This window comes from Bombus bifarius, unplaced genomic scaffold, assembly GCF_011952205.1.
Source record: "Bombus bifarius isolate JDL3187 unplaced genomic scaffold, Bbif_JDL3187 scf7180000008162, whole genome shotgun sequence".
NCBI lineage: Eukaryota > Metazoa > Arthropoda > Insecta > Hymenoptera > Apidae > Bombus > Bombus bifarius.
Genome location: NW_022884484.1, coordinates 36,983 through 53,647, shown reverse-complemented (window position 1 = coordinate 53,647; position 16,665 = coordinate 36,983). Strand labels below are relative to the sequence as shown.

At 39.2% G+C, this 16,665-nt stretch overlaps 1 protein-coding gene across 1 annotated transcript in view; it reads right to left on the bottom strand.

The window, feature by feature from the left end:
* Nucleotides 1–5,713: 5,713 nt before the first annotated feature.
* Nucleotides 5,714–16,665, bottom strand: part of LOC117208830 (fringe glycosyltransferase-like) — a gene marked incomplete at its 5' end in the record, with an annotated part of 29,838 nt that continues 18,886 nt past the window's right edge. Inside the window, 3 exons of the mRNA XM_033450232.1 lie at nt 5,714–7,809; nt 13,237–13,322; nt 15,999–16,164. Coding sequence (XP_033306123.1) covers nt 7,752–7,809; nt 13,237–13,322; nt 15,999–16,164 — 310 coding nt within the window. The remainder of the gene's footprint in view (nt 7,810–13,236; nt 13,323–15,998; nt 16,165–16,665) is intronic.

The window sequence follows — 16,665 nt, the reverse complement described above, 5'->3', positions numbered from 1 at the left end:
TTACAATTTTATTTTAAAATTCCTACTTTATGTTATATTTTTTTCCACAATGATGTAACGACTTTCACAACGATAACTAAAAGAATAATATAACGAATTTTATTTTGTTTTTATGTATTGAAACTGAAAATAATTTTGTATCAAGGCTACTTATACCAATACCAGTGAAAATGACTGGTATTTGTCAAAGTGTAAAAGGGTCCTGCAATCTGTTTATCGAACCCGATTAACCAGTGTCCTCGTTTTGTACAACTTGCCACACGTTTTTAAAAATTTTACCGCGTATCATTCGATATGACGATATCAGTTATCAGGAAAATTGCGGATCGATCGCTAGATGCTAACACTAGAAATACCACACCAATGAAAATGACTGGTTCTACAATTTTATAAATGTGTCGACCCTCGTTTAGGGATCATTTTAGGGATCATCGTTAATAAAAATGTACTACATAACGTGGAATTGTTTCCGTAAGAAAGTAATAAATCAATAAATATACAAATATTCTACTATCGCGTATTTTTCAAAAACCAGTCATTTTTACTAGTTTTGGTAGAAATAGTTAACTGTCGGTAGTTCCAATGCTAATACTTTTGTACAGAGAATAATATTAATACTTCTATGCAAAGAATAAAATCGGTTAACATTATTGATATTTTAACGATAATATTAACGGTAAAATTATTATTTACTAATATTATCAATTAATATGTTTCCGATATGAGAATAAAGAAGACAAATACGTCGATTGGCGAGCAGAGAAATACGCGGTTCCGTTTAAAAATATTCCGTTTAAAAATAAAATTGAGGAAAGATCCTCCCCACCGTCACGCGTATCCTTTCCTTTTATTTTATTTTTATAAATTTCCTCGTATAACGATAAATAACGCGGATATTCGGACGATATTCGCATTTAGCTGGGCCACCGTGCACATCGGGTGTCTCGAAAAACAAGCGTCGACCCTTTATTCGCTCGTCTTTCGTTTTTACCTCCCTCGAAACTTACATCCTTCGTACAGCACGGTTTCGCTGACGAAGAAGATGGAAACTGCAGGTTCGACGTAAGGATTTTTGCGCTCAACGTATGAATCGTTAACTCGCGTCGCGTAACTGTTACTCGCGCGAACTTCACGTTCTACGTCCACGTAAATACAGAAGACATCAGGAATATCTAAGCGAACACGCTTCGCAAACAAATTACTTAACGCCAGCGTACTAAAGCGTTGAAGCCTAGTTCTGTAAGATGTTCCGTTTTAATCTATTAACGAGAATAGTTGGAGAAGTACGCTGGGTAGAGGGAAATGCTTTCAGGGGATTATAGGGGACAACTTAGACATATTTAGGAGATTAGAGGACCACGTAGGAGGAATTGTCAAGGGTCAGACAAAGATCGCTTTCTTTTTTCTCCTGCGTATTTTTCGACTAAACGCTACAATATATCGAGAAATGTAGGAAACTGAACAGCAAAGCCGGCGACAAATACCCTACGCGGCGAACAGAGAAATTCTCAAATATCGGCTTGTGCGAAAAGTTTCCTTCGTTTCATAAGCTGACAATAGATGAACGACAATTTCTGTTTTATATTATTTTATTGAATTATGTACCAAGCATACCTAATTCAATAAAATAATTCCAAAAACAAAAAACATGTGTGCGTCCATTATTTCCTTATAAAACGAAAGAAAGAAAGTTTCCGGACAACCTAATACTTTGCCTTCGTCCTCTGCACCTCCTTACATTCTCTCGCAGCTATTCTAAACAGCCAGAGTTCTCTCTCGACACTTTACCGACCGATGACCTATTAATCGGTTTTTTGTCGCCGACACTTGCCGATCGATAGCCTATTAATCGGCCTTTTGTCGCCAACGCTTGCCGACCGATAGCCTATTAATCGGCTTTTTGTCGCCGACAATCTTTCTCATTATTCGAGCAGTAATTTGTTATTTAGTACTAAGGTGCCTTGCTCAGTTGCGTCAGCTGCGTTGCTCTGTAAGCTCCCACGGTTTTATAACAATTTGAAAAACGTGTCGTTCGCGATAAACGAAAAGAATCGAAAGATTGGAGAGTCTAAACGGAAACAGAGCCGGCGCCAGGGAGAATCTGCGCCTGAGATGCCGGTCGGACGTGCGTATGCCGTTGAATCGCTAGCGGTCGGTAAAGTGTTAACACTTTGTGCTAAATTAAAAAATATTTGCTTCGACACGTATGTATATGGGGATTTTCACCAAAAGCTAGAACCTAGTACAGTGTAATTTAACTGAGCTTAGCTTCGTGACCGATGATCGTTTTACGAGTCGCAGTGGATGCTCGCTTTCGTCAGTTTTTCTTTCTTAGCGTTAGATCAGGAACGAAGTGTTATATCGCGATCGAGTTATTACAACGTACGGAATTCTATGTTCGTATTATCGTAAATTTGTTATCAGAAACACGGACATTCGTAGGACTTAGGATACAGAACGAAGGAAACTGTAACTTGCTGCAGCTTAGCCTTTCCATGTACGCGTTAGCACCAGCTGGCTGCTGAAGCGAGCAAAACTTTCATAGAGAGAAAACTAAAAAGAAAACACTGCACAGACCTCACTAAAGAAATAAAATAGTCAAACTCGAAGATGATATCCCGCTGGGGATAGCCATCCACGTGTTATTTAGCAATTAAGTTAGAAAAATTTACCAAACGTCCAGTTGGACGAATTGTAAAATACAAATTAAATAATAATAATAAAAAGAAAATATACGCGTTAGCGATCGTACGGACGCGGCCACCTTTGCGCGATTTGTGGAACGAAAGTACGACGAGTTGGCAATTCGAACGTTTACTACCTTTTCATGGAATCATCGGACCACGAACGTCAAAGAAATATTTAGAAACATAGCTATAATATATTTTACCGTTTATACCGTATACAGAGAATGCAGTTTGCGCAAATTTCATATTTCCGCAAATCGTGGAACATCCAGAAAGAATGAAATTTCTCGTGCGAAAGTAAGTCGATACTATAGCGATTTGACTTATCCATAATCGTGTAATTATGAAATCATCTTTAAAAAAAAAAAAAAAAAAAAAAAAATAAGTAAATGTTGGGAGATTTTCGAGTGGCGGTGTATATATCGAAGGAAATATTTTGAAACTTAGCTCGGAGCAGCGTAGCTTAGTTTTACAGCGGGCCCGTAACTTTATGCTACCGGGTGCTCGCGTGGTGGAAATTCGGAAGAAGGGAGAAGCACGCGAATAAACGCGCTAGCGATCCTCTCCGCAGGGAGTAGCTCGCATCCCCGCGAGACGGCCGAATAAATTTTTGTGAAAGAGCCTCCGAGTAAATATGTGGCCGGGCCATGTAGCTCGTAAATATACCTCCATCGCATTCGCGGGAACCACCACCACCGTCAGCCGTGTCTTTTTCCCAGCGCACGGCCGAGTCATGAAAAAGCAATCGCGAGAAGCGGCTCGTGTGCCGCGATACGTAACGGGACCATCGTGGAACGATAACTTTCTTCTTTGATGTAGAAACCAACTTGCCTCCGAGGAGGCAACACGCGTGTCAAGGATATACATTTGCAGAGAACGGAGGTAAATTGCGAATCGCGAGTTTGCCGGAGATAGGGAACAGGAATTGAAAGTAGGAAGCTGGCTCTTCTTAATTGCAAAGCGAAGAAGGGAAGTAATTGGAGAGGATTATTCGAGTCGAGAGACGTGGCATCGTGTTCCTTCTTTGAATGTAACGGTACTTTATTTGGAATTCTGGAAAGAGTTTTTGGATCTAACGAATAATTATTGGCACTTCGGATGTAATTTACGCGATGGTTTTTTCGATGGGATATGAAATAACTAGGAAACGCGTGGAGAGAATATCTATCGATAAGTGATTTTACAGCTTTATCGACTACGGACTTACCTTGAATTCCCTTCGTGATCGACGATCGTTTACGGAGTCACGACGTCTCGCTGGATATGTACATACTTACTTTCGTCGATCTTTGTTATTAGTTTGAAACTACAGACGATATACGCAGTTTCGACGAAGTTTCCTCGCAATTGTATCTTTGTTTTATCGTGAATTCATTGCAGAGAACGTGTCTGTAGGATTTACGATACAGCATCGTCCGAAACGATCCCATAAGCGCAGAGAATCGAAAACAAAGAACGAAGGAAGCAACTTTACCGACTTGGTCGTCGGTCTCTTCCAAATCGGAACAGATGGAGATACTTGGACAAGAAGTCGCTTACATCCCTCGATCCCTCGATCTCTTCGAACGAATAATCCCCCTTGGTGTTTTTCTTTACTTTTTATTTTATTTTTTACTGACGCGTCTTTAAACTGGAATCTAGAGGACTTGCCGTTTCTGAAAACTAGCTGAAATTACAAAATCGATCGAATCACGGCCGAATAACTTCTAAAACGAAACATTCCGCTAATTAAAAGTTTACGAAGCGAAATAATATTCACCCGAGGGGAAACGATGGCGAAATCAAATTATTCTCAGCGAGAAGGAAGCCGGAAGAGGAATCGTAATGAGAACTGGCTAAAATCGGATCTACCGTATAATAGATACAGTGTATTATATAAAACTTCATTGTTACAACGTACGTAATCGTACATCCGTCATGTTTTCCAATTCCATTCCTCAAATAGCCCAATTTTTTTTTTCCCAATGCTCGAATGCAACAGGTGCACTACGTAATACAACGCCGGAAAGGACAATTAATCCGACTGTTGCTCATTGGTTCGCGAATACTATTTTCTTCCTCTCTCTCTTTCTCTCTCTCTCTCTGTCTCTCACTCTCTCTCTCTCTCTTTCTCTCTCTCTCTTTCTCTCTATATACCTCGCGATATTGCACACTGATTGGATCAATATCACGCAAAACAAGAACGAGAAAATCGAGGACAATGAAATTGTTGTTTTTTACCACTTGTATTTAAACGATCTATCTTTGGATCATATTTTTTGCTATCATTGTTATTTTTGTAGCCGACAAACAATTGATCGAACGAATGATTATTTTATCGATAATTTCAAACTCTTGCCTCATGATTCTCTTAATACTTATCTATGTGAATTTGCTCTTCGTTGCTCTGACATCGCGCGTATTACATTCAATAATTGTGCGATATCGTATGAAAATGTTACAAATGATTTATATTGCGACGAATCATAGAACGAAAGTTGGCGTTAAAGTCGAAACGTAATTTCCTCGCGATAGAAACTGTAATGTCTGCTACGAAGTTTGAGAAATTCGAATGTGCAGAACTACTCGTAAAATAGGTAGAAATATGCCTGTAAAATATTCAATGAAAACTCGCTATAATATTTAACACTTTACCGACCGATAACCGATTAATCAGTTGTTTGTCACCGACCGATAACCGATTAATCGGCCTTTTGTCGCCAACACTTGCCGACCGATATTCTATTAATCGGCTTTTTGTCGCCGACAATCTTTCTCATTATTCGAGCAGTAATTTGTTATTTAGTACTAAGGTGCCTTGCTCAGTTGCGTCAGTTACGTTGCTCTGTAAGCTCCCACGGTTTTATACCAATTTGAAAAACGCGTCGTTCGCGATAAACGAAAAGAATCGAAAGATTGGAGAGTCTAAACGAAAACAGAGCCGGCGCCAGGGAGAATCTGCGCCTGAGATGCCGGTCGGACGTGCGTATGCCGTTGAATTGCTAGCGGTCGGTAAAGTATTAACAGACGAAACAAATTTTCGTTCGTAAAAATAGGAATCGGCGTAAATAATCGTAGTCACGAGGCAAGCGGTTCAATGGATAAAAATTGAAACTGAATTCTACTCGTTGTCCACGTTTCTTTGTCTCCTCGTCTTTCGAACAAAGAAGGAGCGCTGGCTATTCGAAACAACGAAGATCGCATCCGATTTTTCCCGAACTTATATAACGCACAACCCGGCACAGAAACACGAATCCACTCACACCCATTAAATATCACATGGTACGACCATCTGCTTCTTTACACGGGAGACTAGCTTAAGGTAATTCCGTCACGCGACGACGAGAATGTCGCCAAATACTCTCTTATCATATGGTACAACCAATTCACCCAGCGTTATCGATCGAATGGATCTTCCGCGATGGAAGTTTCGCCGCTTTCGACGACGCGGATCCCAAACACGAGGAATTCCTCGTTGCTCCAGCCGCGTCGTCGAAAACGTTCCAACTTGCAACGATAACTCCGGGTGTTCCATTTTATAATTTCCATATATACAAACGTCAAATATAATATACTCCTTATGTACAGTAGTGGCAATACAATAAACTCCACGAACGATAAGAGAAATGTTTCCCGCGAAATATCTAAATATTAAAACCAACTTCTTTTTTTCTCTCTCTTGATATTCGTTGGTAGAACATGCGAAAGCATACGCAAGTACGAGACTACAGGAACGAGACTCGCGCGACAGACTGTTAAATTAAAGAAAAGATATTCTTTCGAGAAATTGCGCCGTTGTTACTGGAACGAGCAACAAAATAAAAAAGAGCAATAAAATATCGTTACTCTTGCTAATTGTAAGAAGCGCGATAACGCGTAGACTGCGGATGTTCATGCGTTTCGTAGGAAATTACATAGGTGAAAAAATGCGTGGAATACGTATCGTGCAAAGACGTGTGAAACGTGGAAAATAGCGTTCTTCGCAACGTTTAATATGTTCGCTTAGAAGCTACTCTTGCAAATATTTTCACGGAAATGTGAATTCGCATAAGTATCCGCGATCTAGTGATTATTCGCGCGTATTTTGACTTTCGAGGGAAGCTCAGCGTTCTTTTATCATCCTTCGTCGTTTCTAAAGCATAACAACCGTATACCTAACCATGCTGCGTTATTTCGTTAATCGTCGATGCCTGATGACACTCGTCCAACAATAGAAATTTTATATTTCGGCAAAGTACGAGAGTACACTTATTAAGTATTAGGTTGTCCGAAAAGTGTCTTTATTTTATTTGCAACAACGTATCTTCAAGTTCTGTCGAACGTTGTAATCCTTAGTTTGACAGAACGGAATGAATCATACGTAATTCGATAAAATAATATAAAACGAAAAATGTGTCCATTATTTCCTTATAATGGCGAAAGAAACTTTTCGGACGACCTAACAGCACGCGCGATTTCTCGTCTCGAAGGTACACGATGGCGAACAAAAGAAAATCTAAAATTGATATTCTTCGAGTACTGGCAACTTTCATACCGCCTACTTTTCACCGCGTTACCGATAATTACTTACCTGTATTATACTATAATGTTCGTTCAATGGTCCAGTGAACCTTATTTCACAAAATTATCGTATTTTTTCTGTCCTATCATTTACCTTTCAAATTTTCATTTGCCCGTCCCGCCCTGTGCTCAACGCTTTGTCGAAACGTCGAAAGTCCCTCGATGGATAACAACAACTGCAGATTGAAATGTACAAATCACAGCACGGTCAAAAAAAAAAAAAAAAAGAAAAGGAAGCTCTCTGGTATTCCCATCTGCGAAGGAAATACATCTTCTAAAATATGAAAAGTTGTCGATAAAACGTTCCTGCCTGACTCATAAACGTCGATGGAGCCACGTAGACGCGTATCTACACTTATGTACAAGACACCGCAACAAAAGGAAATACTACGAGATAACAAATTACGACGATATTAGGTCGAGACGAGGGCCGATCTCAATGGTCAACCGACAACCGACCGTTGATGCAACGGCCGATCGAGCGCATCTCTCTTCTTGTTACGATTTGGATTGTCCGGCTGGTCATCATCTGTGCGGACAATTGGGTACGTGTGGGAACAGATGGCAGTGGATCGACCTGAATCTGTAATTAGAACATATCGACACGTGGACCAGCGTATCTTCATAACGATCACGACGTTTGGTAACGTTGACACGGCTATGGGCGTGGAACGGTGGAAGTTTGAGTGGAACAGCGGCAGATTGGAACGTTGCTGATTTAAGGCTGGAAACTATTGAGATTAGGAAATTGCAAGATCGATCGGTTAGATCTCTCAAGCGTAGGAATATTAATCGTTGTAATCTGCAATATTACGATCGAGATTCGGAGAATTGGTATTACAGAGAATCGGAGATTTAGTCAGATTTAGCGACTGTAGGGATTTGCTGTAGTGAAGAGACAGCTACGTTGAAATTATATTTACCGTGGGATTGTATCGTAATTATATCTGTTAAGGGATTAACGAGAAGTTAAAGAGGAAGAAAGGCGTATAGGTTTCGTATGAAAAGATACGAACGTTCGTTTTCAGATACGAATGTTAGTTTTGGCTATAGGTTTATAGTACTAATTTCATTGGAATTAATTTCAAGTTAGTTTTCGTCGGTTTAACCGTGGCAATCTGGAGTATTATTATATCCTGTGAGTTTCGGAGAACTGGGATTTCAGACAATCGGAGATTTGGCCGGATTTAACGATCGAGGGATTTGCTGCAATCGGTAACAGGCAGATAGAGCTACTTAAATTATATCGAGGAATTGCATCATAATTATATTCGTTGAAATAGCGTACTTTATAAAAAGTTTAAATATAAGAAGTTACAGAGAAAGAAACGCGTATAGGTTTCGTAATGAAAGGTGCAGAAGTTCGTATCTAGTTACGAACATCGATTGGCTATGGGTTTATAATACGGTCCAAAGAGTAATTAGATTCGAATTAATTTTAAATTAGTTTTCGTTGGTTTGATTATGGTAATATGCAATGTTATTACCCGTATGATATTCGGAGAATTGGGATTACAGAGAATCGAAGATGCAGTCGGATTTAAAGATCGAAAGATTTGCTGCAGTAAGTAATAAGGCAGCTCTGCTGTCTAAATTGTATTAAAAAATTATATCGTAATTATATTTGTTAAGAGAGTATTGAGAAATCAAAGTGGAAGAAAGGCGTACAAATTTTGCAATGAAAAATTCAGCCCTGGATGCGAATATTAAATGGCTATAAATTTATAGCCCATCCAAAGAGTAATTAGATTCGAATTAATTTTAAATTAGTTTTCGTTGGTTTGATTATGGTAATGTGCAATATTATTACCCGAATGATATTCGAAGAATCGAGATTACAGAAAATCGAAGATTCAGCTGCCGTCTAAATTATATTAAACAATTATATCGTAATATTATATTTGTTAAGAGATTATTGAGAAATCAAAGAGGAAGAAAGGCGTACAAGTTTTGCAATGAAAAATTCAGCTCTAGATACGAACATTAATTGACTATAAATTTATAGCTCATCCAAAGAGTAATTAGATTCGAATTAATTTTAAATTAGTTTTCGTTGGTTTGATTATGGTAATGTGCAATATTATTACCCGTATGATATTCGGAGAATTAGGATTACAGAGAATCGAAGATGCAGTCGGATTTAAAGATCGAAAGATTTGCTGCAGTAAGTAATAAGGCAGCTGCTGTCTAAATTGTATTAAAAAATTATGTCGTAATTAAATTTGCTAAGAGATTATTGAGAAATCAAAGAGGAAGAAAGGCGTACAAATTTTGCAATGAAAAATTCAGCCCTAGATACGAACATTAATTGACTATATATTTATAGCCCATCCAAAGAGTAATTAGATTCGAATTAATTTTAAATTAGTTTTCGTTGGTTTGATTATGGTAATATGCAATGTTATTACCCGTATGATATTCGGAGAATTGGGATTACAGAGAATCGAAGATGCAGCCGGATTTAAAGATCGAAAGATTTGCTGCAGTAAGTAATAAGGCAGCTCTGCTGTCTAAATTGTATTAAAAAATTATATCGTAATTATATTTGTTAAGAGAGTATTGAGAAATCAAAGTGGAAGAAAGGCGTACAAATTTTGCAATGAAAAATTCAGCCCTGGATGCGAATATTAAATGGCTATAAATTTATAGCCCATCCAAAGAGTAATTAGATTTGAATTAATTTTAAATTAGTTTTCGTTGGTTTGATTATGGTAATGTGCAATATTATTACCCGAATGATATTCGAAGAATCGAGATTACAGAGAATCGAAGATTCAGCTGCCGTCTAAATTATATTAAACAATTATATCGTAATTATATTTGTTAAGAGAGTATTGAGAAATCAAAGAGGGAGAAAGGCGTACAAGTTTTGCAATGAAAAATTCAGCTCTAGATACGAACATTAATTGACTATAAATTTATAGCTCATCCAAAGAGTAATTAGATTCGAATTAATTTTAAATTAGTTTTCGTTGGTTTGATTATGGTAATGTGCAATATTATTACCCGAATGATATTCAAAGAATCGAGATTACAGAGAATCGAAGATTCAGCTGCCGTCTAAATTGTGTTAAAAAATTATATCGTAATTATATTTATTAATATAAAAAGAGAAAGAAAGACGTACAAGTTTTGCAATGAAAAGTTCAGCCCTAGATACGAACATTAATTGGCTATAGATTTGTAAGCCAAATATAGATTTACAAGGTCCAAAGAGTAATTAGATTCAAATTAATTTTAAATTAGTTTTCCTCGATTTGATTATGGTAATATGTAATATTATTACTCGTATGATATTCGGAGAATTGGGATTACAGAGAATCGAAGATGCAGTCGGATTTAAAGATCGAAAGATTTGCTGCAGTAAGTAATAAGGCAGCTGCTGTCTAAATTGTATTAAAAAATTATGTCGTAATTAAATTTGTTAAGAGAGTATTGAGAAATCAAAGTGGAAGAAAGGCGTACAAGTTTTGCAATGAAAAGTTCAGCCCTAGATACGAACATTAATTGGCTATAGATTTGTAAGCCAAATATAGATTTACAAGGTCCAAAGAGTAATTAAATTCGAATTAATTTTAAATTAGTTTTCCTCGATTTGATTATGCTAATATGTAATATTATTATCCGTATGATATTCGGAGAATTGAGATCACAGAGAATCGAAGATTCAGCCGGATTTAAAGATCGAAAGATTTGCTGCAGCAAGTATTAAGTCTAAATTGTATTAAGAAATTGTATCGTAATTATATTTATTAATATGAAAAGAGAAAGAAAGACGTACAAGTTTTGCAATGAAAAGTTCAGCCCTAGATACGAACGTTAATTGGCTATAGATTTATAATACGGTCCAAAGAGTAATTACATTCGTATTAATTTTAAATTGGTTTTCGTTGATTTAATTATGCTTTAATATGGAATATGATTGCCCTCGGGGACTCGTACAATCGGGATTACGGAGAATCGGTTTAGTCGAGTTTAGGGATTCCAGGTTCTGAGGCAATAAGGGTGCAACTGCGTTCAAATTACATCTTCCTACGAGATCACTGAAAGATCAAAGAGAAAGGAAGGTACAGATTTCACATGGAAAAGCGAGAAAGCATATTAACAGGAATATCGGTCGATTGACTTTATAATACGTTTCAAAGAGCAATTTGTTTCGGCTGAACTTCAACTTGCTTCCGGTTGATTTATTCGAATTACTAGGAAACTCGCCGATCAGCCTTCTCGTTGCAGCAGTTTATTCGACGTGTACGATGGATTAATTTCGAACTCGATGGCGGAGCGAAGAAATATCGGGGCATTAGTTACGTTAGGAGGCACCTGATCGATAATTCCACGCGAAACGAGATCTGTTTTCCTTGGGCTGCCGCTGCGAAGCAGCGAAAGGCTCGTTAATATTCATAGAAACGGTAGTTCGCCTATCTTTGCCGAACTCGGTCGCGTGGCAAGAATAAAACCGCCGGTGCCTAGGAAAATCGTCGGCTGGAAAAAATGGTAGAACGAGCGGCGAAACGTCTCGAGCGAGCAGAATGAAACGGTGAAAGGGGGAAATGGTCGGTCGTAAAAGGTCGGTCCGACTGGTAATTATAATAAAGTCAATTAAGAGCGCGGCGTGCACGGTGGCATCTTTGTCATTAGCTCGGTGCCCTTCCGCTTTCGTTCGCGCGGGCCGGGCAATTACCGGAGCAATTCGAGCCTTTACGCCGCGCTGTGCAACCGGGTCGAAGAAACGAGAGGAAAAAGATGCGCGCGTGGAACGACGCGTTCCCTCGAAACGAGGGAAAAGGACGAAAGCAGGAAGATCCTGTGGTACACGTAGCTGTCCGCTGCTAATTACTCTTCCCCTCCCCTTCGCTCGACTGCTATCTGTTGTGCTCCCTTTGCCTCGATGAGGAAAAGGATAGATTAGCTCCGTCGAGGCTCGACACCTTCCCGGATGCTTTTGTCGAGCAGGTTGAAAAAGAGACATTAGAGAGCGCCGAGGAAATTGAGGATGAACGCGACGCGGATGGAAACAGAAGACGAATTATTTTCGTCGAGGTACGGAGATGTCGAAACTGTTCTAACGATAGATTATGGTTTAACGTTGGCGTTGACAGTTAGTTAAACGACGGTGGTAGAGATATTTCGACACTAACGTTACCTCCGTCCAAGCGAGCGGTTTCGAAATTTCATTAAAATTGTACATTCGTCGTTGTTTCTTGTGTTCGTCTATATGCAAATTCGTATATTATCCGATCGATATATTTCGATTTTTGTTAATATAGGAATTTGCATGAAGTTAGGCGAACAAAAGGAATAACAGCGAGTGTATTCTTAATTTCGTAATTTTAAATTAAATTTTGAAACCGGTCATTTGATCGGGGTTAGGCCTGGTGAAGTTAGTGTTAAAAATGCAAAAAAAACGGAGTAAAAGGAGGATTCTTAGGATATAGGTACCGTGTCGTTACCCTTATACAGATAAATTAAACTTCGTTCGTATGAATTTCTCTGACAACGAGTGATTTATACAGGGTGGTTGGTAACTGGTGGTACAAGCAGAAAGGGGGTGATTCTGCGCGAAAAAAGAAGTCGAAAATATAGAATAAAAATTTTTCGTTCGAGGCTTTGTTGTCGAAAAAATCGACTTTGAATTTTGGCTCGGTACGCGTGCACTTTATCGCGTCTCGTTATAACGGATCTCGCTGTAGATCGTTGTCTCGGTGGAAAAATTTAACAAAAAAAGAAATTAAAAAAAAGATTTTTATTTTATATTTCCGACTTCTTTTTTCGCGTAGAATCACCCCCTTTCCGCCTGTACCACTACTTACCAACCACCCTGTATAGTCGCGGTTCGTGCGTTGGAGACCATCCAACTTCCAGATTCTTCGTTCTGACAATAAGCGTTCACGCACAAATAGATAGATGCAATCGGTAAAAGTTCCTTCCACTGGACTTTTCAATTTCGCTCGAATAAGCAGAGTTCATACAAACGAAGTTTTCTACTATATCGATATCGATTAGATGGTACCTTTTCGGATCGTCCTTCATATCGAAACCGTCGATCTTTAGAATATTCCACTCGTCCCTCGGACCTTTCGAGTAGCTGAACGACACCTGCAACAGAAAATCCGTAACGTAAATGAGACGAAGAACATGTCGAGCATGAAAATTGTCAAGAATATAAACGCTAGCCATCGAATATGCGATTCTAATTTGATTTAAAAATCGACACGATTTCGCGTTTCTTATTTTTCATATTTTCCATTCTGCAATTCTCTTTTTTCATTTTAATTACGATCGAAGGTGCCATCAAGTACGAGGTCACTGGCAACGGCGTAGAAAAAAGTTGCGCGGTGATTTATAATTTTGTTCGGATAGACTTTTGACTGATTATCGTGACAGTTGGGATTGGTAGCGCGTGAATGATCATCTGCATTGAAATATCAAGGGTTAGGTGCTGTTTCGTCGACTGGTATCGTTAATCGATGCTTCGTTACAACATCTCGCTATATCAGCAGCAAATTATGTCACGCTTGACGCGCATGATCATCAGAAAGGAACGCGATATTGCTTATTTTCGCATTCCAGGCCGAGAATCAAGCAACACGTATTACGCTGGTCGTATGAAACGCGAGACCAAAAGCCCGATCATGTTCTGCCTATGAGCGCTATAAAAATATTTGTTCGCGAGGCTCGACGATACGCTTGCGTAGCTTACGAGCCATGGAAAATTTCGGTATACTCGTTTTCTACTTCGTCAGCTTTTCAAGAATCTTCGGATTCGTCGAAATCGGAGCACGCGCGTTTCGAACGTTCTCGTACATTTTGGCCCCTCGTTCGCTTTAATCGAAACCGATCGGTCTACGTTTCGCCGGAATTAATCCATGAATCTATAATTAACCCACGAATCGATCAATACCTTGTTGTTAACGATCTATCAGAGCGTTTAGATACCGCCGACTGGTGATCTAATTTCGTCGTGTTACGGAATATTATTAACCCTCTGCGGTCCTTTTGGAGTTTTATCGTTGAGAATTATGGAAATTATTAGATTATCGTCCTAATGTGTCGATCTCGATAGTGATTGTTCGAATTTTTCCTCCAATTGTTGTAAATTTACATAATTCCGCAGTAATTTCAGTACGTGCGATTTTTGCGAACCGATCTGCTGTTGGCTGATGAACATCATCTTCTTATTTTATTCAAACGGTTTCTTTCCTAAACGATAGAAACAGCTATATATCTCGAGATACGTTTCGTCCGTTCACGGTAGAATATCATTTTCGTATTTGGTTCAATTCTGACGGTCTTCTTTACGGTTTGCCATTTTAACGAACCAATACGATGTTGACAGCTGAATATCGTTTCCTTATTTGACTTGTACGGTATCTTTGTTAAACGGTAGAAACAGCTATATATCTCGAGATATACTTGTTTCTACCATTTATCGAAAAAAAACTCGTCCAAATTGAGTGAAATAAGAAAATGATATTCGACTGTCAACACCAGACCGGTTAACAAAAACGGCACGTTGCGCTCGAAGGCAGGGGAACTTGGAAAATGTGCAGGTAATAGCAAATAACACCTGGTGTACGCGACGACCACGCGTAAACATAAGGCGATCACCTGCTCGGGTTGCGTGAGTTAGTTCGAGGGGTCGGCGTTCTCCGGAAGAACGGAGAACGCGACGATCGAATCAATTGGTCATTGTTCGCGTACGAGCGAGGAAAGAGGCAGCAGCAGCAGCCATGGTGATTCATCGCGGGGATTATTCCATTACCCGCGATTAGACTTCACACTGCGACCCGTACGATCTTAATTCCCCTCTTGTGCCCCTCTGCCGTGACTTTTTTTTAATCCCCCGCCTCGTACCGGATCAATTAATCACCGCCGGTGGAACGCAGCCGAGATTGAGCGCGAACGGTACTCGCTTCGACGAGCGCGCCGCGGATTACCATTTTCAACGCGGAACCAAGTATTTAAGGACTTCAGCGCGGTTAGACAGAAGCAAATCCGTGGAATTTTGCAGAAATATAATTTCGTCGCCTTCTGCTGTCTGTGCGCGAGAAACGTAATATCAACTATAACAGTTTCGACCAGCAGCGTATTTATTTGTCACATTGCGTAGAAACCGTATCGCGTAAAATTGAAGATAGAACTCTGCAACTGTGAAAGTTCGAAAAAGAAATTTGCAGAAATATAATTTCGTCGCCTTCTGCTGTCTGTGCGCGAGAAACGTAATATCAACTATAACAGTTTCGACCAGCAGCGTATTTATTTGTCACATTGCGTAGAAACCGTATCGTGTAAAATTGAAGATAGAACTCTGCAACTGCGAGAGTTTGAAAAAGAAAGTACAGAGAAGGAATAGAATTGGAAAAATGTGAAATCACACGAATTCCCGACAAAGTCGTAGGATTTCGGTGGTAAAGGTCGAAACGATCGAAGAACGAAGAAATTATGAAATCATGGAGCCGTCGGGAAATCGAAATACACTGCAAGCCGCAAGTATTAGGATCCCCGGAACTATCTGATTGCAATTACTGCAAAACTCTGATCAACTTTATTTTGTTTAACACTTTACGTCATGAAGCAAAGTACGTGCGACACGAATGAATCAACAGGTTTAAAACGAATTGTTTAATTGAAAAATAAAAGCAGTGGGAAGCACGCAATTTATATTAACATCGCAATAACATCTATTGTACTTATTAGACGATAGTATGATTCTAAAAAGAGAGTTCTATAATTTTAAGGAATAAAATTCAGTCATTCGAACGTTTCACTTACCTGCTCGCCAAAGGTGTCCTTGTTGAGGAACTTCATCGGTTCCAGATGAGAATGGAACTGCTCGACGACTGTGAGCTGCTTTTTCAGCAGATACTCGATAATGTATCCCATCGTCACGTCGTCGGGCAACCTAATTCTGTCGCCCACCGTGATGAACTTCCCGCCTCTGCAAGTAAACGCAAACACCCGTTAACCGCATCCACCGTGTCTCTCATCGATTGCCTGATCAAACGTAGGAAATCGTCTCGCGTGACCGCGTCCTCGCGAATTCCTCCTCTCAATATCGTTCCATCGTCCATCAAACATATCACGTACTACCATTTACGCTCTTTTCTATTTTTTTCTTTCTTTTTTTTCAATTTTTCGACAAGTGGAAGTTAGTGTTTTATCGTGACTCATATAAACGATTCGTATAAACGTAATTCATATGGCGAACACGTAAAAATTATTTTCGTCGAATCTACGATATTTCGAACAAACGATACGTGCAAATTGCAACGTCAGTTAGAAAAACGTCGTTTTGTAGTTACAATTATTCCGATACAAGGATCGTCGATCTTTCTACGAACGCTTGGAACCTCCAAGAACTCGCCATTCCACCTACGCCCTTTCGAGATCTACAAGCTCCTTTAATATTGCCGGACACGTTCCAAGGAATAATAAACTC